The following is a 23,671-nucleotide window of genomic DNA, read 5'->3' as shown; positions in this document are numbered from 1 at the left end:
GAATTGATCATCTTTTGCAAATTTTAAAGGTTACTGTATTGCAGCAATATACAAAAAGTTTGTCAATCGTTCATCTTTTACGAATGTTAAAGGTTGGTCTACTATAGTAATATACCTAGCCAATCTTTCTCCATGTTCTATTGTGAATATCTAAATGATGTTATAATATCAAAAGGCCCAGAACTAGATTGTGAAATTTGGGTTATTTTGGTGCTTATGGACGGTGTTTTGCCTGGCAAGTTTTAATATTTCATTTGAGATGTTTGGGTCCACTTTCACTTTGGCAGTTAAAACAACTTAACGAAATGTTCAGATTGCTTTATCCGCCATTTCACCTTTTTGTTCAAATATTTTTCCAAACTAAAATATGAACAAACAATTGATGTTCTTGGTCGTTAGGTATTGATGATAGTAGTAAAAGTAGAACCGTTATATCTTGCTTGAGAAGTAGGAGGAGATCGCTCAGATGAAACCACAAAATTGTCATGAAAGGCATTTTATGTAAACATTTTTTTTGTAAATAAAAGTGCCAGTGGTGTGACTGTACAAGGCAAAAAAAAAAAAAAATGAATGACCAAAGGAGACATGAGCCAAGTGATAAAGTAAGCAATTAAATGAAATTTAACTTTTTTTTTTAGATTTGAATAAAAAAAAGTTGCTTAGTATTCTAGGAGAGTTCAGAGGAGATTGGGTCCATTGGGAGAGTTAATGAGCTAAGATAAGATAAAAATTGAAAATGATTAAGTTGTATAAATATAATAAAAAAGAAAATATAACAATGGTCAAAATTTTGACGAACATAACTTGGCAGATGCACAAAACTTCCTTGCTTCTTATAAGACTGTAAATAGAGTCTTTGCATTTATTTACTTTTTACTTTTGTTTTAAATTCTTGTATTCATTGGGTGAGTAATCAAATCAATTAAAAAAACTTTTATGGTTTTTTTTTTATCACAATTCTTTATTATCAAATAATCAACAAAATTATTTTTTGATCGATGCATGGCTGTGTAAATTTTGTAGTCTAATCAATTTCAATTTTTTAGTCTGTGAAATTTGGAAATTGTGTGCAATTATGCAAAGTTGCTGACGATGCAAGTAATTGAAAAATAAAAACTGTGAGCGTTGCGTTTGTGTGGTCACATCAATCAAATTAGTTGTACAATTCAATACTATTTTGTATTCTTCACTTCATGTGATTTTTTGATTATTTTTTCAATAATTTAGTAGTCTTTTCTACTAATGTCTCGCTTCCCTCCACAAGATCACAATGCAATTTTTAATATTTCACTAAATATTTCCTACCGACTCATACCTACTAAAATAACCATACCAAATTTTATCCTTTTACTACTAACTAATAACTATATATACGCACATCAATACTTGCACTTGCAAGTTGTGACTCATGAATATTAGTAGAATACTAGAATTATTCTTTTTTTCTTTTTTTGCAAACATTTCCTCCATTCCAAAATGACTGTAGATTCTCAAGAACACAATGCGAACATAGATGAATCTTGACACCTTCGAGAACACGGTATCAGCCCAGTAGGACCTCAACAAAATAACAACAACATTAAATCAATCAAGCAGGCATTATTTAAATGAACTTTTTTAACATTTTACTACAATAAGAGAAGAAATACTAGATAATGGCTTTCATCGTCCTTACAAAAGGATGATCTTTGAGTGCAACTATTATCATGGAGAAGTTATCAATTCAGATATTTCTGGCACAATAGGTTTACGCCGGCACATGTCAACTCATTTAATTCACCATAGAGACAAAATTAGAATTATTCGTTTACTGTACTTGTGATTAGTAAACATTATCTCGTGATTAAGATTCGATATTTTTGTATTCTTAGTCGTGAGTTGTGACTTATGACTTGTTATAATTGATATTTGGAAGTTCTGACATTTTTTAATTAGAATTCTAGGGTTTTAGTTTTAATTTTTATTAATCATTCCTATGGTCTATGGAATTAGATTTAAATATAGTTGTAATATAACTGGTAATTGCAGAGTTAGATTATATAGTTGTGTTAATGAAATTCTAATTGTTATGTTCTAATTTGAAACTTAAGCATTAAGGTTATTATGGACTATGATCTATGACTCGATGTAATTCTAAGTTAACAATTAAATGTTAACTCTTAAAAAAAATTATCATTATTGTTGTTAAGAATTATAATTCTGTAAGCTCTAACTTAGTGGTTAGTATTATGTTCTCTTACTACTAAATTTGACTAAAGCCACGTAGGTTCCAAAAAAAAGTATATGGGCTTGAAAAAGCCATGCTAATCACACTCTCTTTAAAGAAAAAAAAAAAAAAGGTTGTGGTGTTGTTTTTTAGCATGGCTTGACATGGCACGCATGGACTTGGGCCGTGTGTCATGTTTGGCCTAGACAAAAAAAAAGGGCATGGCCCACGGGCCTATTGTGGGCCTCGCTTTGATACCGACTTGGCCCATTAGTCATCTTTACCCTTAACTAATACGAATTTCCAAGACTGCACTCTGTGAGTTTGTTCAAATGTTGTATAATCTAATATCTTCTAGTCATTGATAAAAGATAACTCCAAGTGGCTTGAATAGATCATTGTACATTTGTACATTGTGAGCTTCCAACATTGAGTCATAGATCCAAAATTTTTCGTGATGAAGGTCTACTCAAACTAGTACCCAATGATTGTCTTATAGGTTAACTGGAACAAAAGCCAACATCTGGTAAAAAGTGAAATTATCATATATATTATGTCTAACATCCTTAAATATAAAAGGAACTATATTGAATCGTAAAGTAATCACACCATATCAATGTCGACGGACTATTTTAGTTTCATATCCTCCTGCCCATCAATATATGTAGCTATTAGGCTTGATATAATCTAATTAATTAAGGTCACATTTACTGTTATTCCATTAAGCCCTAAAGCAAATCTAATCAATTCATTACATGAAAATAAATGTTATTGTGTACTATAGGAAAGTAATTCGTTGATTATAAGTTTTGTACTTTATTACCTAAAAACGACATATATACACGTGCAATGCTAATACAAGGCCTTAAATACTGCCCTTTCTTCTCTCTTATCAAGTGAATATATTCATGGATATGATGTAGATAACAAGGAAACGTGTCAGATTATAACATAAGAAAATATACAAGTTCAACTAAAGCTAATTAAATAACGATTAGCAACAATTAGCCTTTCCCTTAGCCATCACATTGACTCTTTCTCCAAAAGTGCTCCAAAATAATTTTTCGATTGTTAGATGCCACGATCTACTTTGGTGGTACCAGTAGACAAGTGCTTGAACTCATTAAGTAGTGTTGGATCGTCTTATTGTCGATCTCGATGTTTGTTGATTCTATACCAAGAGACTCTTGATATTCCTTAGATGCTTGAAAAAAGGAATCAAGTATGAACTTTGAAATGCATGTGATGTCCTATATAGACATACAAACTTGCTTAGGCCAAGAGGTTCTTCCTTAAGGATTTCCACTCTATCTTCAATAAGGTCTCTATATAAATTGTATAATGATAATAGGGTATGACTATGACGATCTCCAACATCATCAAGGGTCTGTCAACAATTATTATTATTATTATCATCATCATCATCAAAAACTATTTATAGTGTAAAGAAAATAAATTATAAAATATTTAACTTGCTTATTATATACGATCGTCCCATTAGGGAATCACTATATGATTGCTTGAATGAATTGGCCTTATAAAATCAATAAACCCATTATAGATTTTCTAAACTCTCTCTGTTCTTTCCACTTGCTTCAACATCTGATATAATCTTATCTATAGTTTCTTTGATATGATTAAATGCCGTACATCAACTCCCTAAAACCGAAAGACATGAAACTCTCTAATTTTTAATTGAATGCAGTGTCACAACTGTTATATACTATTTTCCATCATGAACGATCCCAAGGAAGACTTCTAAATTACTTTAGATCATCAACTTCAGGTAGTAATAACGAATACAAGATATGTTAATCTTTTCTCCCATTAAATACTCTATCTAAAAAGTAATACAACATGATGTTTCTTGCATAATTATTGTCTATATTATGAAAGTTCAAATCCTCAAACTTTTGTTTAATTCTTTAAGAGTCCCTCTTAAATTACAATGAAAATACCACTTACATAACCTGTGATTGGTCTTAACTTTTGCTTTTTTGTGTACATCATGTGCATCATAGTGAAGTCCTGTAACTAAACACTACTCAATAATCGATAATCGTGCTAATTAGCCACTAAATTGAAACTACAACTGATCTTCACATTCTTCATCCACCATTAAACACCACTCAATAATCGATAATTGTGCTAATTAGCAACTAAATTCAAACTACAACTAATCTTCACATTCTTCATCCACCACTTGCTTAAGTAGCGCATTGTGCATGAACACACCATTGAATGCATAGTTATCAATCTTCACGAACTAGGTGATTATATCTTTCTTTAGTAACTTAATTTTTATTTTGTCAACTTTCTTTTGATAGCTTCCATCACATTTGCAAATTTTGAAGTATTTGTAATAAGCCCAAGGAAATGCTCTGATGCAGATATCTTAATTGTCCATGGCTTTTGGTCCAAATAGATATGCTTTGCCCTTGGCTCCTTGGCCATTATATCTGAAGAAAAATCTTTTTTATTCATTAAAGACATTCATTAAATTGAAAATAAAAGTTAAACAAATATATATGTAGCTATATTTTGGTAGGGCGGACAGCTGAAATTTTGGATGCCAAATTGCCTTGTGCGACATGCCCCCTTGTCGCAACAAGTTGGTGTGACAGGGTTATGGTTTGACACCTAAACTGTCTTTTGGTGCGACAATTCCTTGTCACACCAAACACAGCTTCACACTAGAGCTGGTAAAATTTGACACGACTCGATTACCCGACATGAACACGACACCAATAAATGGGTATAGGTCGTCGAATTTAACACGATTATTAAATGGGTCGGGTCTGTTGAGTGTTAGAAAATGCATATTTATAAAGGAGAAAACCGTCATTTTACATTTCAAGTCTTACTAACAACCCTTACTTTTATGTATTTAACCTTCTTGTGATTTAATTACATGTGTTTTATTTTAATTAAGTATTTTATGTATTTTAGGGGCATCATAGTCATTTCACAATAAACAAAAAATCAGATGGCAAAACGGACATCACTTTTGAACTCAGGACGGTCGAAAACCTTAGGAAAAATGAAAAATGGTACTGTTCACTTGTACGGTACTATTCACGTGTACGGTACTGTAAACGTTACTGTTCACGACACTGTTCACATAGACGGACCGATGACGTGGCATTGACTGATGAGGTGTCACGATCCTGTTGGACTAAAATTCTTATATACTGTGGATGGTGACGTGGCAGCATATCAGTGGACGAAAAATCTCCCATACGGTGCATCCATCACACAGGATTATTTTCAATCAAACCGTGTTACTGTTCATCCGCGTGGTCAAACCGTGGACTGTTGACTGATGACGTGGCGCAATCCTGAGCGTCCAAATTGTTTTTAATCCGATGGCCATGATTTACTCCATGTATCTATAAAAAGGGGGCCTCTCCCCCCTAATTTGATATCTCTGAATCTATTTTTGGGATCCATTTTCTGTAATTCCTTCTCCATCTTGTATTTTCTTCATATTTTAATAAATTCCCATTTTGCCCCTAGTTCAATTATGAGTGGCTAATTTTCTTTCAAGCTTGGGTTGAAGGTGAAGTCTCAACATGTGTCATGAGCTTAATTTGGTAAATTTATTTTCTCTTCCCCTCTAGTTTTTGTGGATGTTTTGACTTCTCGTCGACAAATAATACTAATCTTGTCTAGTACCGCCTTGGTTTCACCGGCCCTCTAGTACAAGGTTATTATTATTTGGCACGATAAGCCCTTAGCACCATATTGATTAGAGCGTGGTTCATGAGGTGTGGATTCCCCCATCATGATTTAATTGGCATTAATACGGATTATTTAGCCCATGATGCATGTTGATACGGATCCAGATACCCAAGTACGTCATTTCAATAGAATTCTCTTCAATTTATTCTCGCCATTGCAATTTCAATTTTAGAATTTATTATCGCCATCTCAATTCCAATTTTAGGATAATTTAAATCATTTCCACCACAATTTCAACCACCCATTTACAAAATTAATTCTACATATAATTAAAATCCACCTCCTCGTGGGATCGACACTCGTCACCATTAATCTATACTACAATAGATTCGTGCGCTTGCGAGTACATTAAAATTTGCACAACAAGTTTTTGGCGCCGTTGCCGGAGAGGTAAGTAATTTTAATTCGTAAAATTATTTTTTGTGAATAATTTCTTTTAATTGTTTTCTTGTAATATATTTTTTTTATTTATTAAAAAAAAGAAAGAAAAAAAAAGAGTGAATTTACATTTTGAGCTAAGAATTTTTATTTATTTATTTTCTCTCTTCTTTAAAATTATGTAATTTAATTTTCAATTTATTTTTCTTTGTAATTTTTTTTATCTTATTAATTTATTATTAGTTAATTTATTTCACGTATTTGTTTTAGTGTGTTTTTATAGAAAGGTTGTAATAGCGCAATAAGGTTAGTATCGTAATTTCTCCCTCTTCTTTATTTTTATTTTTTTGTTCCCATCTTTAGTTTTTTTATTTGTTTTGCATGCATGGTCGTAGGTCATTATTACCTAATCTTGAACCTATAGACCTTGAATTAGAAAAAACACTTCGCACACAAACAAATTAAAAATAAAATGGATTTACAAGCACCACAGGAGAGGCCATTTAAGGACTATTTTAGTCCCTTAGCTAATTTGAGCACATCATGCATAAGATACCCAAATGTAGCTGCTAGGAGCTTTGAATTAAAACCTAGTGTGCTAAATTGTCTCCCCACATTTTATGGCCTAGAAAATGAGGACCCATATAATCATCTGAATGATTTTCATGCCATTTGTCAAACTTTTAAATATGAAAATTTTTCAGACGATGATGTTAAACTTAGACTATTCCCATTTTCTTTAAAGGATAAAGCTCGTTCATGGCTTAATACATTGCCTGCTAATAGCATTGCATCATGGGAACAAATGGTAACTAAATTTTTGAATAAATATTTCCCAGTGCATAAAACCAATGCTATTCGCAGGGAAATCTCAGAGTTTACCCAGAGAGAGGACGAGCAATTTTTCGAAACATGGGAGCGATTCAATGGGCTACTCTTGAAGTGTCCACATCATGGGTACGAGAAATGGCACCAATGTCAATACTTTTTGGAGGGATTACTACCGAATGTGGAAGAATGGCTAATGGCAACAAGTGGAGGAGAGCTCAGGTCAAAAAGTGCATCAGAGATTTGGGAATTCTTCTAGCGACAAGCGGATAATTCCCAACAACGGAGTCGATCAATCAGGAATACTAGAAGAATTAAGGGAGTAAATGAGGTTCAAATTGGCGAGTCAACTTTGGGAATCAAAGAAGTCAAGGAGATGGTTGAAGGTCTTGCTCGACAAATAGCATCGTTATCGACTGCCAAATCAACAGAGCCACATGACCATGACTCATACTCAGATCAAGCCAATGCCATAGGTGTAATGAGAAAATCATCTAATTACAACCCATACTCCAACACATATAACCCTGGATGGAGAGACCACCCCAATTTTTCATGGTCTCAAGGACTCCAACAGAATGGACCAGTAGCTCCAGCTCCACTAATGCAACAAATTCCTCAAGTTCCTCAAGCCTCTCAGCCACCATTTAGACCATACAATCAGAACCAGAACTACACTCAGCCCAGACCATGGGAGGATGCATTCCAGAATTTCAAGAATGTTACTCACTCCACGATTGAGCAACAGAACCGCACCATTAATGGACTATGAAATGAATTGAGAGCGGGCTTCAACTCACAAGCCCAATCAGTTTCAAGCCTCGAGAAGATGGTGGGACAACTTGCTTCTTCAGTTCAGACCTTGGCAATGACCATTGAGAAAGGTAAGTTTCCAAGTCAATCAGTGTCTAACCCTAAAGGAGTGCATGAAGCAAGTACCAGTTCACCACAGCAACATGGAGAAGTCAAAGCCGTCATGACCTTGCGAAAAGGAAAAGAAGTCGACAACAAAGTAGAGATGCCAGCAACAAAAGAAAATCAAATTGTACCTGTAAATGTTGACGACTCATCACCGGAGGAGAAACAAGAAACCAACCCACGAGAATACATTCCCAAAGTTCCATTTCCTCAGAGGTTAGCTAAAGGAAAAAAGGGAAAATCCACAGGTGAGATTCTTGAAATATTCAAACAGGTAAGTGTTAACATCCCTTTGCTTGATGCTATTAAACAAGTTCCATCTTATGCCAAGTTTCTTAAAGACCTTTGTACTAAAAAGAGAAATATGCATGTTCAAAAGAAGACATTTTTAACAGAAAACGTTAGTTCTATACTCTAACATAAAATTCCTTTAAAATGCAAAGACCCAGGCTCCCCCACTATCTCATGTAGTATAGGGAACCACACAATTGAGAATGCTTTGTTGGATTTAGGAGCTAGTGTAAATTTGTTGCCTTACTCTGTTTTTGTGAAACTTAGACTGGGAGAATTACACCCAACTCTAGTGGTGTTACAGCTTGCAGATAGGTCCACGAAAATACCTCGTGGTATTGTGGAGGACGTGCTTATCCAGGTAGACAAGTTTTATTTTCCTGTTGATTTCATTGTAATTGACACTCAACCAATACAGGATTCAAGGAAGCACATCCCTATTATCCTAGGCCGACCTTTCTTGGCAACTGCGGATGCTCACATTCAATGCAGGACTGAAAATATGCAGTTGTCTTTCGGCAACATAACTATGGAGCTGAACATCTTCAACATTGCCAAACAACCTCATAGTGCAGATGATGGAATTGTTGATGTGGATTTAATTGAAGCATTAGTTGATGATACTTTTGTTTCAAACTTAGTGATCCTTTACAAACATGTTTAACTCACTTTGGTTTGGATTTTGATATTGACAGATTGGTCGATGAGGTCAATGCCCTGCTTGACTCAGCACCATCTATGGACACTAATAAATGGAAGTAAAGAGTTGAGCAACTAGCACCATCAGAGAAGCAACTCATTCCATCATCAGAATCACCACCGAAACTCGAGCTCAAACCATTGCCCAACACTTTGGAATATGCATTTTTGGGAGAAGAAAGCACTCTGCCGGTAATCATCTCATCATCCCTCAATGACGAACAAAAAGGTAAGTTGTTAAATGTTTTGAAAGAGCACAAAGGGGCATTAGGATGGACCATAGCAGACATAAAAAGTATAAACCCAGTAGACTGCATGCATTACATTCACCTTGATGAAAATGCTAAAACTACTAGGGAGATGCAACGTCGATTAAATCCTAACATGAAAGAAGTTGTTAGAACAGAAATCCTTAAACTATTAGACGCAGGTATCATTTACCCAATTTCTGATAGTTCATGGGTCAGTCCTGTACAAGTTGTCCCCAAAAAGTCAGGAGTCACAGTAGTTACGAATGCTGATAATGAACTGATACCCACTAGAGTAACTACAGGATGGCGTGTATGCATTGATTATAGAAAGTTGAATTCTGTCACACGTAAAAATCATTTTCCTTTACCATTTATTGATCAAATGCTTGATAGATTAGCAGGCCATGAATTTTATTGCTTTCTAGATGGCTACTCAGGATACAATCAGATTCCCATAGCACCAAAAGATTAAGAGAAAACTAATTTCACTTGCCCTTTTGGCACATTTGTATATAGGAGAATGCCATTTGGATTATGTAATGCACCTGCTACATTTCAACGATGCATGTTGAGCATTTTTTCTGATATGGTTGAACGATTCCTTGAAGTCTTTATGGATGACTTTTCTGTCTTTGGTGACTCGTTTGATCAATGTTTACATCATCTAACACTAGTTCTGCAGAGATGTATCGAGAAGAACTTGGTCTTAAATTGGGAGAAGTGTCATTTTATGGTAAAACAAGGTATTGTTCTCGGTCACATCATTTCGAGCAAAGGTATTGAGGTTGACAAAGCCAAGGTGGATCTCATTTCTAATCTTCCTCCACCCAAAACAGTCAGAGAAGTAAGATCTTTCCTTGGGCATGCTGGTTTCTATAGACGTTTCATTAAAGATTTTAGTAAAGTTTCTAGACCCTTATGCAATTTACTTGCTAAGGATGCACCTTTTGTCTTTAATGATTCATGTCTTGTGGCGTTTGAAAAATTAAAACAGTTGTTGACATCATCACCCATCATTCAGGCCCCGAACTGGAACTTACCATTTGAGCTCATGTGTGATGCATCTGATTATGCAGTAGGAGCAGTATTAGGACAAAGAGTTGATCGAATTCCCCACGTTATTTACTATGCTAGTATGACATTGAATGATGCACAGTTGAACTATTCAACTACTGAAAAAGAAATGCTAGCAGTAGTGTTTGCATTGAAAAAATTTCGATCATATCTCATTGGTTGTAAAATAATTATATTCATGGATCATGCTGTTTTTAAATATCTTCTCACAAAGAAAGATGCAAAAGCCAGACTAATTCGTTGGGTGTTACTTTTGCAGGAGTTTGACTTGGAATTCAAAGATAAGAAAGGCACAGAGAATGTTGTGGCGGACCACCTCTCTCGTCTCCATTTTGACACAACTACAAAGCCATTACCATTAAATGAGTCATTCCCTGATGAACAATTGATGAATGTGGAAGTATTACCGTGGTATGCTGACATCGTGAATTATCTTGTTACAGGTCAACTTCCAGAGCATTGGACCAAGCAAGATAAGGCTAAATTCTTTGCAGAGATAAAGAATTTCTTTTGGGATGACCCGTATTTGTTCAAGTATTGTGCAGACCAAATTGTTAGACGATGTGTCCCAGAAAATGAAATTCAGAATATTCTTTCATTTTGCCATGAACAAGCTTGTGGAGGCCATTTCAGTGCTAAGAAAACAGCAACTAAAGTTTTACAATGTGGTTTTTATTGGCCAATTATATTTCGAGATGCTTACACTTTTTGTTCTTCGTGTGATAGGTGTCAACGAATGGAGAACATTACGCGAAGGAATATGATGCCATTAAATCCAATTTTAGTGGTTCAGATTTTTGATGTATGGGGTATCGACTTCATGGGACCCTTTCCCCCGTCTTTTGGCCATCAATACATATTAGTTGCTGTTGACTACGTATCGAAATGGGTAGAAGCAATTCCATGTAAAACCAATGATCACAAGGTGGTGATAGGATTTTTGAAAAGCAATATTGTCTCACGCTTTGGATTCTCTCGAGCAATAATCAGTGATGGTGGTGCCCACTTTTGTAACAAAGCATTTAAAGCTCTTTTGACAAAGTATTCAATCACACACAAAGTGGCGACCCCGTATCATCCACAAACCAGTGGCCAAGTTGAGATCTCCAATCGAGAAATAAAGCACATATTAAAAAAGACGGTGAGGCCAGACAGAAAAGATTGGTCATTAAGACTTGATGATGCCTTATGGGCATATAGAACGGCTTTCAAGACCCCAATTGGGATGTCACCCTACAGGCTAATGTATGGAAAAGCTTGCCACCTACTTGTGGAACTCGAGCATCGTGCATATTGGGCCATCAAGAAATTCAATTTTGACATGCAGCAAGCCAGTTCAGAAAGAAGATTACAGCTAGCAGAACTTGAAGAAATTCGCAATGATGCATACGAAAATGCCAAGATTTACAAGCAACGAATGAAAGTCTTCCATGATAAGCAAATTATGAGGAAATCGTTCACTCCAGGTCAGAAAGTACTTTTATTCAATTCTCGCTTGCACCTATTCCCAGGTAAGTTACGCTCTCGTTGGTCTGGTCCCTTTATTGTTCATACTGTTTTTCCATATGGGGCAATTGAAATTAAGGACCCAAAGAACGGTGTCACGTTTAAAGTTAATGGTCAAAGATTAAAGCCATATCTAGAGTACCAACCACATGACGAAGACACTGAAATAAATTTGAGTGACCCACCAAATTTGAATTGATTTTTTTTCTTTTCGTTGATTTGATTTTTCTTTCTTTCTTTTTATTATTATTCTTTTGCTAATTGAAATTGTTTTTGCATAAGTGTGTGTTTATTTTACCATTAAGTTTTCTCTTATCATTTTTAATCATGAGTCTTATACTTAGACCGTTCCTCCTGAACATTCTTAAACCACTTCAACGTGTCAAAACTCATCTCAAAAGGCAGATTCAATTTTGTAAAACACAACGCATTTGGGCTCTACAACCACCAGAGTTAGTAGCCTATGTTGAGGGTTTAGAACGCCAACTCAGAGACATTGAGAGAAGTGTTTACGACATCCAGTTGGAGCTTGAGGTAAATTCAATAAGAGGATGATTTTAATTGTGTTTTTATTTGTTTTTCTATTTGTGTGCTTTAGTTTGTTACCCCGGTGAAGTGGCGGATAACGGTACTCCGTGACAATCAAGTCGGTTACTTCAGTTTCCCATAATAACTGATATTCTGAGGCGAAGGTATGGACAGAAACGAGATTCTAGCGAAGCTTCACAAGCGATTCCCTTCACTTCCTCAGAATGCCCTCCTTACGATCTATAAAGCTCGGTCCGAACGCATGCGATTACTCATGAGGAATAACATACCTGCTGACATCCGTTGGTTAATCGAGGCTAAAGTACGATCGGCAGGTGAGTTACCTCCAAAATTTATTGCATACATGCCTGGTTGTGGTAAAGGAAATTATGCAAGAAAACAACGAGCTCAAAGAATTTCTGTTGCTTGTCATAAGTGTGCCAGAATGAGTTGCAATAAAAACCGATGTTCTTTAGGAATGGTGTCTGATAACAGGGTAGATAAGATTCAATTCATTATGGATGGCTTGAATAAAGAGTCATTGGATGATATCCTTTTGTCTCTTGAAACGCATCCCAGTGGATATGTGCAAGGAGCGATTCTCCAGTTATGGCCATTATTCCAGAAAGAGCATGCACGATATAGTCTCAGGAATCTGACTATAAACGACCCTGTTTGCCAGTTTATAAGAAAACTGGATAGGAAGCCTATCCTCGACCCATAGAGGGCGTTCAAGCCGTTTCTGGACGTAAAACCAGAGGAAGATGTGAGCCACAGTCGCAACTACCTGTAAATATCCTTTTACTTTATTGTTATTTTATTTCACTATTGTCTTATTGTTTGCATTATTGTCTTTAATAATTTTATTACTATTTGCTTTTTCCTTTTTACTGTTTTCTTTTTGACTTGCGAGCCACGTGCTTTACGCGTTATTTGACACTGACATATTACCTCATACACAACCATGACCCACTATCACCAAGACTCTTAAATGTGATTTCTTTTTTGTCAAGCACTCACAAATTATTTTTGAGAAGTATCACAATGTCAGCTACTCCCAATAGACAATTCAAGAACATTTGTGTGCTTTCTGGATTTACATATGGCAAACATAAAGAGTTCGTTGAGGCAGCCATAGATCTTGGTCGAAGCATAGCAGCGAGAAAATTACACTTGGTGTATGGAGGAGGTAATCGAAGGTTATCAAAAATGGTCTCAGAAGCAGCTTTTATCAGAGGAAGTCAAGTGTTAGGCATCATCCCAAGAGTCTTAAAACCATTGGGCAGTTCATCTGACTCATCAACTGGAGAAGAGTTAGTCGTCTCAGGTATGCAAGAAAGAATAACTGAAATGCTTAATCATGCTGATGCTTTTATTTTCCTTCCAGGAGATCTTGCAACACTAGAGGCACTTATCACGCTAGCATCTTGGGCCCATCTGCACATCCACCAAAAATCCATCGGTTTGTTAAATGTCAATAACTTTTATGATGGCTTTATCGCATTTCTTAACCATGCAATAAAAAACTATTTCATTCCCGCTAATGTGAAAAAACTCTTTATTTGTGATTTAATTATATGTGTTTTATTTTAATTAAGTATTTTATGTATTTTAGGGGCATCATAGTCATTTCACAATAAACGAGATGGCAAAACAGACATCACTTTTGAACTCAGAACGGTCGAAAACCTTATGAGGAGCATAAAAGGAAAAATGGCACTGTTCACTTGTACGGTACTATTCACGTGTACGGTACTGTATACGTTACTGTTCACGACATTGTTCATATAGACGGACCGATGACGTGGCATTGACTGATGAGGTGTCACGATCCTGTTGGACTAAAATTCTTATATACTGTGGATGGTGACGTGGCAGCATATCAGTGGACGAAAAATCTCGCATACGGTGCATCCATCACACAGGATTATTTTCAATCAAACCGTGTTACTGTTCATCCGCGTGGTCAAACCGTGGACTGTTGACTGATGACGTGGCGCAATCCTGAGCGTCCAAACTGTTTTTAATCTGATGGCCATGATTTACTCCATGTATCTATAAAAAAGGGGCCTCTCCCCCCTAATTTGATATCTCTGAATCCATTTTTGGGATCCATTTTCTGTAATTCCTTCTCCATCTTGTATTTTCTTCGTATTTTAATAAATTCCCATTTTGCCCCTAGTTCAATTATGAGTGGCTAATTTTCTTTCAAGCTTGGGTTGAAGGTGAAGTCTCAACATGTGTCATGAGCTTAATTTGGTAAATTTATTTTCTCTTCCCCTCTAGTTTTTGTGGATGTTTTGACTTCTCGTCGACAAATAATACTAATCTTGTCTAGTACCGCCTTGGTTTCACCGGCCCTCTAGTACAAGGTTATTATTATTTGGCACGATAAGCCCTTAGCACCATATTGATTAGAGCGTGGTTCATGAGGTGTGGATTCCCCCATCATGATTTAATTGGCATTAATACGGATTATTTAGCCCATGATGCATGTTGATACGGATCCAGATACCCAAGTACGTCATTTCAATAGAATTCTCTTCAATTTATTCTTGCCATTGCAATTCCAATTTTAGAATTTATTATCGCCATCTCAATTCCAATTTTAGGATAATTTAAATCATTTCCACCACAATTTCAACCACCCATTTACAAAATTAATTCTACATATAATTAAAATCCACCTCCTCGTGGGATCGACACTCGTCACCATTGATCTATACTACAATAGATTCGTGCGTTTGCGAGTACATTAAAATTTGCACAACAGAGTCCGAGTCAACACGATTTTTTTCCGTGTCGAGTTAGGGTTAAAATTCTTGACCCATTTACCCGATTAATGACCCGATTATATTTTTTATTTTAAAATAATTTACAGATTCTTGTCATCAAAATTCAAATATTAGAGATGATTTTTTTTATTGTTTAAAAGGATGAATATAGACACAATATTTTATTTATAAAATTTTAAATACATTTAGAGCTTTAATAGTGTAAATGTATAAAATATTGGTAGACATGTATATTTTATAATATTGATATATAATATTATTTACATATATATAATTAAAATCTCGATAGTGTGTGTAATATTTTAGTAGATATGTATATTTTATAATATTGATAAATTCTGTATGTATGTATGTATGGATGGATGTATGTATGTATGTGCATACATATGTATGACAAAGTGTAAATATTTGATGTAACTTTTGTTTAATATATAGATATTAAGCGGGTTATTGGGTAACCTGATTATTTTTCCGTGTCGGGTTTGGGTCTCAATATTTTGACACGATTATTAAATGGGTCGGATTTGGGTCGACCTAAATTTAACACGACACAAAGCTGACACGACACGAACACGACCCGATGACCCGTTTTGCCAGCTCTACTTCACACCAAGACAAATAAACCCACAACATCTTAATCTATAAAAGATTAACACAAACAAAGTTAAGAGACATTTCATCAAGCACCTAATATGCCATTTATATTTGATTAATGTTTTGAAAAAAATCAAGTGCTTTTTTTTTGCTAATACAACCTTATTAACAATACAATCGCATACAATCAACCCACAACCATATCAAGAATGCAATACCTATAATCAACCAAATCAATCAAGATTAAGAAAACTCACAAATTTTAGATTATTTTTTCACTCCTTATTTCCTTCATTGTTTCTGGACAACACAACAAAATATGGATCCTGAGTCTTGTTGTCATTACTTGTAATCGCTGATGCTGCATTTATAAACCACTACTCTGCTAGGTTACTATTGATCGAGTTTTGAGAATTGGAGGAATCTGGTTTTAGGGTTTGGAAGTGTTTTGAAATTAAAAGGATAAAATTGTATCCAAAATGCTAATGTTTGGCTAACCATGATAGAATAAAATTTGAGGGACTAATAACAAAAAATTCAAAACTTTTATGGTTACTTTTATAAATTTCCTGTCAAATTCTATGACCATACTCAATTTATTTTTCCAGTTCTTATAATACTAAAAAAATAAAAACATTAGGCCCTTGGAAAATCCTTACTCAACCCAAATTACAATTTTGTTAAGGATTGAGATATTTCCACCTCACTATTTTTGGAAATCTGCCCTATTTTTAGGAAATAATTACAATGAGTTGACAATATTTTTAAAAAATATAAATTAATAAAAATTTTGTACATTTAATCAATTAAATCCTTCTATTAATTTTTTTCTTAGATTCTTTGACCATTTTTAATCATAAATTTTAATATAAGTTTTATTTTCTTATTTTCTTATTATGATATAAAAAGACAAAATTATCCTCATAAAACATGAGTTATTATATCTAATAATTTAGGTATTTAATTTTACGACTTATAATCTAATATTTTAAAATGAAACCTAATTATTTTTCACTATCCTTACGTGTAAATGACATAAATTTGGCAACCTAATAGTTTATATGAGAATTATGCTATCAAGACACTATGTTAGTTTAATTAAAAATAATAATCATACTAATAAAATAGTATTAAAAGCAATGAGTTTAGTAAAAATTGGAAAAATATTGAAATTAGTGTAAATTCTAGATAATTTTACTTTACACGAGTAAAATAGTTAATTTAAACATATGTTAAAGTAATCTTTGTAATCAGATATGATAAATAAATCTAAGTCACAAAAAAAGTAAATTAACATTAATTTAGTTAATTAATTAATTTTCCAAAACTCTTCTTAATTTAAAAATTTTAAAAATAATGTGTAATTTTTATAATTATTTTTTAAAAATAGGGTGGATTAATAAAAAATATGGGATAAAGATATCATCACTCTTTTGTTAAGATTAGTATGGGTTGAGTTCTTGAGTAGTCGAGTTGGATTAAATTTTTCTCGATCTACACTGTTTAGTCAACGGATTGACCTCAGTTTTTATCTTAACCGTTAATTACTTTCTTCAATCGTTGTATCCCAAGTAAAAAGGGAAAGGTAAATTGCCAATTTCTGATTCCGGAAAGGTTTTAGTTGTAGCTCCTGACCAGTTGTTTAATTTTCCTAATCCTCACGACCAAACTGACCTCAATTTTTATCACCAACAACGCAGTTACAAATTGCTGTCAACTAAACCCTGCTAAAACCTCATATCAAAATCTCTCTCTGCTGAATATGGCTCTGCTGCAATTCAATTCCTTCTCCTCCTTTTCCGTATTATCTACTTCACAACAACAGGCTTATCTTTCACCATCTTCCATAAAAACCCATCAACAAAACAATTCTCTCTTCTCTTTCTCCGCAACAAATACCAAAGACGGATTGTTTTCCCTCTCAACACACCCAAGAAAGTTTCTTTGTAAACCTCCTCAAGGCAAGTATGTCAGAGAAGACTATCTCGTGGTATGCTCAAAGCAATTGTCCTTTTCTTTTTAATAATTTGCTTATTTTCATTTTTTGGGTATCTCTTTAAGTTGGAAGCTTGACTAGTGTTATGTTTTTGACTGGACAGAAGAAGAAGACAGCTCAAGAAATCCAGGAGCTGGTAAGAGGAGAGAGAAATGTACCCATTATTATTGATTTTTATGCAACCTGGTGTGGCCCCTGTATATTAATGGCCCAAGAGATTGAATTGGTATGTTTCTTTTTCAATTTTTGTTGTCCTTATGCATTATTTAGTCAAGCTCTTCTTAATGCTGAAGTAGAATAATAAGCCTGAATTTAATTTTGTTTGTAACATGAGTAATTGCAATTGCCTTCGTACTAGCTGATAAAGTGGCTATCTTTATGAGGTTCCCTTGAGAGAAATATGTAGCAACACGAGTTCTTTCTCTGGCATTGTAGTGTTAGGAAAAGACGTAATGATCACTGAAATCTGCTGCAGAACACTGTCGGTTAAAATAGCTATCATAGCATGAGGTTCACTTCTTCTGATGAGAGAGCAGGAGGTAGGATTAGTTGGAAAAAGGTTGAACTTTTCTCATTTGAGAAGTAACTGATTGAAGACAAGTACATGCATATGCTTCTCAGATGAGTTCCTCATTTAGACATTGCCTTGTAGTATGTTCTAAGCTTTTGATTGGATATCTGTGTGAAGCAAAGATTGTGTCAATGCTATGTGGTGATATTTTTCGTAATTGGTTTTATATATTTATGTGGGCTTCCTTTTATCGTCATATCTGGAGCTAGAAGGGAGTTGGAGAAAATGGAACATCTGAACCTAATTTTAAAATGTAAGTGGACACTGAATTAGCAGATAAACCAATCTAATAATGTCTGGAAATTAGCGAACCATGATTCAATTAACAGAGGAAAATCGAGAAAATATGGTATGCGGATCCGGAAAGAGGTACTGAAGAAATCTTCTTTGTGCACTGAGGAAGCTAATTCGAGTCAGAGAAGTAACCAGCATCAATGCAGCTCCATTTGTAGTTCTCTCTCCTATAGAAATCCAAAATACACGTGTGGGGGACAGTGGTAGCACATAGATTTATGTCTTTTTTTAGTCTGAGATATATGAAAAAGATAAATTTTTCTATCTATATCTCCAATATATCCCTGAATATCTACCTGCCATATTTTAAAAACTAGGACATATATATTCTGAAAGTAACTTAAAAAGTGGAGGAAAAAAAATCTAAACCACATTTATTTTGTTAAGGTTGTGAGCCCATAAGTCCAAGTCAAGTTTAGCATAATTGCTATCCGGATCCAATTAGTGTGAGACAGATTGTAACCATCATGTTGCCCTAAAGTTTAGTCATACTGGGGCCTGAAACTTTGAAATCGTCGTAATCAAGTTCTCATAAAACCTGTTGTGTGAATGCATGTATTCCCCAGGATTTGATTTTTGGATATTGCCTTCTTGATCAACTTGCATTGATCCCTAGGGCTTTAAACATAGTGAAATCGATAACTTCAGGGATGATGTTTGGAACCGTTTTCCTTGAGAGGATTTTTTGTATATAGAAAGAGAATAAACTCCGAGAGTATGATAAGATCTCCAAATCTTATATATTTATTTTGATTTAATTTAATTGTAAGTTATCCTTTTAGTTGTGGTTAACTTGTACTTGGATGCAGTAAACTAGTTGTTAGTTACTTAGCTAATTTTTTGTGATAGTTAAGGATTGTGACTCCTACTTTTTAGTTCCAAGTTTTATCTGTAAGCTTAGTAGTTAAACCAGCATCAATGTCAATAATAGTAGTGTATTTGGCAACTTGATAGTGTATTTGGAGATGTTGGTCCCTTGAAGCACCAACAATATGTATTGGAAAGTTCAGGTTTCCTCGAATTAACCTGTTCATGTTATTTTCTTTTTATTTTTTTTATTTTTTGTTTCTCATTACAGACAATATCTGTGTGTAACAGAGTAACACGGGCTTCAGGTATTCATAACTGTAATCCACTCAAGTTTATAGCATACAATTTTCAATTAATCCTAATGAAAATTTATTTATTGATTTCATTGGAAATGAACTCACCTTTCTAGTTTAGTAAGACTTTTTAAGGTTTGGGATTAAACTAAATGGAGTGTGAATGTTGTGTAATGATGCAAAAACAGATGGATTGCAAGTTGCATGCAGCTCCATTATTTGATAGAAGAATTGTATGAGAGGATCTCAAAATGAAAATATCATCTAATAGCTTTATTGTTTAGATTGTGATGATTCTTTGCTACCTTATCGAAACGATGCTATTACATACGAAGAATTAAATATGCATGTTCAACCTACAGTTTTGGAACTACTTCATCCTAGAAATTTTCTGACATGTTCTGGGTCCTGAGTTTGATCTGAACTGCTGCCGGATACTATTATCTACCGTTCACATTGGTTGCTCGAATTGTCTTAAAGTGATTTGAATGAATATCAAAAGTTCTGAGAGCTTTTAACTATAGGGAATAATTCTAACTAGCTGATGGGTGCCACAATTTTCTTCAGAGTTCTTGAGCATTACAAATATGGCAGTAATTTATTTACTTCTTCTCACAGCTAGCTGTGGAGTATGAGAGCAGCGCAATGATTGTGAAGGTTGATACAGATGACGAGTATGAATTTGCACGTGACATGCAGGTCATTTCCTTATCTTACATCTCTCTTTTTTCTCCAGGTATTAAATGTTATATTTTGCATCTAATTTTTCAAGGAGAAGGTGCCTAGTTTCATCATTAACTAAACTGTTCAGCTTGATGATTGGAGAGAACTGTGGATGTATATTATGTTGTTTGCTGGATGAAAACATATTGGAAAAGTGTCAAATTCTGCCACTTTTATATATCTTAGGAGATCGTATGCATAGCGATTTGATTCACAACAACTACTACTGCAAGCCAATCATCTCACTATCTCATGTTGTATTAGTTTTGCAATGCCAAATTGAGCCATTGGTTTACCTTTTAAGAACCATAATTTCATTATGGGACTTGACTTTTAGCTTTTTCTGGAATGAAGAAACTTATTTGAAGTCATTGTGTTCCAGGTTCGAGGGCTTCCTACGCTATTTTTTATCAGTCCAGACCCAAACAAAGATGCAATCCGGACAGAGGGACTTATCCCGATACAGATGATGAGAGACATCATTGATAATGAGATGTGAAGGCTATGCAGGAAGAATTTTCTCTTTGGTTAAAAGGCGTAACTTATTGTTCTTTTGTTATTATTATTTAATTGGAGATGTAGGAGCAAGGCTGATAATTGTTTTTGATGAGGAATCCAATAATTTTAAACAAGGCCGTAATCAGTTTATTTTTGGTTATTTTGAATACAAGGTTTCATAGAAGTTTTTTCTTCCGTTAATGATTGTTCATTATAATCCTATGACTATACAAGGTTTATTATCTTATTATTTTTAGTACAAGGCTTCACATAGTATTTTTGTTTCTATAAAAAAAATTACCCAATAAAATCCTATGATTATACTCAATCTCTTTTATGATTACTTTTAGGTCAAGACTTCATAGACATTTGTTTTAATTTTTTTTTTGGCAAAAAATTACTCTACTCATTTTATTTTTGTTATTTTCAGTATAAGGCTTCGCAAAGTAATTTTGCTTCTTTAAAAAATTAACCAATAAAATTCCATACATGTACTTGTTTGGCGGGAATTCTAACTGTTAACATGGACCAATAACTCAGTAACACGTGACACGAAAAGTCAACCAAAGAAGTCAATTTATTTGATTGGGCATAGGATAGCTCATATAGAGATAAGAGATAAGATTCTTAAAGAAAAGGGCAAACCTAGTAAAATACATAATGTTAAAAGGTATTATCGGAAGTTAGATTTTGGTGGTCAGGGCCAACTAGTGAATAGGGCACACTATCATGAGAGAGAATAAAAATAGCTTCTTTCAACTAAAGAAAAAGACCCAATAAGGATGAAGATTCTCTAGCCAAGTAATGAGAAAAGGCATGTCCGTTGTCCTTTTGATACCACCAGCAAAGCAATAGGACCACAGGGCTGGAGGCTGTCGCATGTCTAGCTGTAGAGGAATTTATGCATGTCTCTTACATTTTGTAAGGAAGTTTTGCTTGATATGTAAAATTTTTTTTAAGAATTCGTATTTATATTAAAAGTAACAAGCTTTTAATTTTTTTAAATAAATTATTTTTAAAAATGGAATGGTACAAATTGGTATTTGAACCCAAGGTTTAAAATGATTCCATAGATCTTCCATATGCACAAGTCAAGGGGAAGGGCAAGGCTCGGCTTTTTAGTAAAAACTTGGATTTAGGTTAATTGGAAATCTTACATTTGATTTGTCTGACACGCAGAATTTAGATAAAAAAAACTTGTTGAGATGTCAAGCGCTAAGGGTAATAGAAGCAGAAGGGCGGAAGGAACTTCAGGGGAGCAATCTGTAATTGATCGACTCATAGATATTGTGGCACGACTCTTGGAAAGGGAAGTTAGAAGGGATGAATATGCTGAGGCAATGAACAACACATGGAGTGGATTTAGAAGATTAAATCCACCCACATTTGAAGGGGTTGTAGATCTTATTATAGCCAGACTATTAAAAGGAAGATGTGACAGATTTCCTGAAGTCTTTCCCAAAGAACTCCTAGGATTGCCACCAGATCGAGGAATTGAATTCAAAATCGATATGTTACCAAAAATTGCCCCAATTTCAAAGGCGCCCTATATGATGGCCTCATCAAAATTAAAAGAATTAAAGAATCAATTGCAGGAATTACTAGACAAATGCTATATACGCCCAAGCCATTCACCATGGGGAGCACCAATAATGTTCGTAAAGAAGAAAAATGCATCAATGCGAATGTGCATCGACTATCAAGAGCTAAATAAGGTAACTATCAAGAATAATTGCCCACTTCCGCGCATCGATGACATGTTTGATAAGCTACATAGAGCATCAATATTTACAAAGATTGATCTACGATCAGGATATCACCAGTTAAGAATAAGAAAGACATATATTCCTAAAACAACATTTAGAACACTTTATGGACACTATAAGTTTGTTATTATGCCATTTGGTCTAACAAATGCCCCAGCAACCTTCATAGACCTCATGAATAAGGTATTTAAAGACTACCTAGACAAATTCATAGTGGTGTTTTCGATGACATTTTGGTCTGCTCATGAACAAAGGAAAAGTATGCTGAGCGTTTAAGGATCACTATTCAGACCTTGAAGGAGAAGCAACTTTATGCAAAATTCAAAAAATGTGAATTTTGGCTTGAAATTTTTATATTCTTAGGACACATCATGTTTAAGGATGGAATCTCAGTAGACCCCTTGAAGGTGGAGCTATAAACCAATGGTCAGGGTCAACTAATACAAGAGAAGTCAAAAGCTTCTTGGGTTTGGTTGGATATTATCGAAGATTTGTCGAAGGTTTTTCTAAGATTGCGATTCCATTGACCCAGATGACGAAGAAGAATGTCAAGTTCTTGTAGATGCCAAAATGCGAGAAAAGTTTCAAAGAACTAAAACGATGATTGGTTAATACTCCAACCTTAGTCATTCCTAAAAACTCTGAGAAATTTATCATCTATAGTGATGCCTCCGAAAGTGGCATAAGATGCATCTTTATACCAAATGGAAAAGTTATTGCGTACGCTTCCAGACAATTGAAGAAGTATGAGAAAAATTATCCAACACACACTAATGGTGGTGCACGCATTAAAAATATGGTGTCATTATTTACTGGGGGCTCATCGTAAGATTTACACTGATTATAAGAGCCTCAAATACTTCTTTACACAAAAGAAGTTGAATATACGACAATGACGTTGGCTTTTTTTT

The 23,671-nt window shown here is 34.5% G+C and overlaps 1 protein-coding gene and 1 non-coding gene across 2 annotated transcripts; one reads left to right on the top strand and one right to left on the bottom strand.

Moving 5' to 3' along the window:
* Window positions 1-7,181: 7,181 nt before the first annotated feature.
* Window positions 7,182-7,285, bottom strand: LOC112098658. The gene has a single exon (XR_002905768.1). It is a non-coding gene; the product is annotated as a small nucleolar RNA R71 (small nucleolar RNA).
* Window positions 7,286-17,381: 10,096 nt separating this feature from the next.
* On the top strand, window positions 17,382-21,154 carry LOC18040835 (thioredoxin-like protein CITRX, chloroplastic). Its single transcript, XM_006432374.2, has 4 exons — window positions 17,382-17,799; window positions 17,909-18,031; window positions 20,392-20,472; window positions 20,879-21,154. The coding sequence occupies exons 1-4, from the start codon at window positions 17,572-17,574 to the stop codon at window positions 20,993-20,995; spliced, it is 549 nt and encodes a 182-aa protein (XP_006432437.1). The 5' UTR covers window positions 17,382-17,571; the 3' UTR covers window positions 20,996-21,154.
* Window positions 21,155-23,671: the final 2,517 nt, after the last annotated feature.

The sequence above is a fragment of the Citrus clementina genome, unplaced genomic scaffold (assembly GCF_000493195.1).
Source record: "Citrus clementina cultivar Clemenules unplaced genomic scaffold, Citrus_clementina_v1.0 scaffold_5, whole genome shotgun sequence".
In the NCBI taxonomy this organism is placed as follows: Eukaryota; Viridiplantae; Streptophyta; class Magnoliopsida; order Sapindales; family Rutaceae; genus Citrus; species Citrus x clementina.
Note: the sequence above shows the minus strand (reverse complement) of the source record. Positions and strands in the feature narration are given on the sequence as shown.

Excerpts from the sequence above, each read along its gene's own strand:
- LOC18040835 (XM_006432374.2), top strand. The coding sequence starts at position 17,572 with ATGGCTCTGCTGCAATTCAATTCCTTCTCCTCCTTTTCCGTATTATCT. Across the intron at positions 17,800-17,908 it reads TCAGAGAAGACTATCTCGTG|AAGAAGAAGACAGCTCAAGA; the intron begins GTATGCTCAAAG and ends TTGACTGGACAG. Across the intron at positions 20,473-20,878 it reads AATTTGCACGTGACATGCAG|GTTCGAGGGCTTCCTACGCT; the intron begins GTCATTTCCTTA and ends ATTGTGTTCCAG.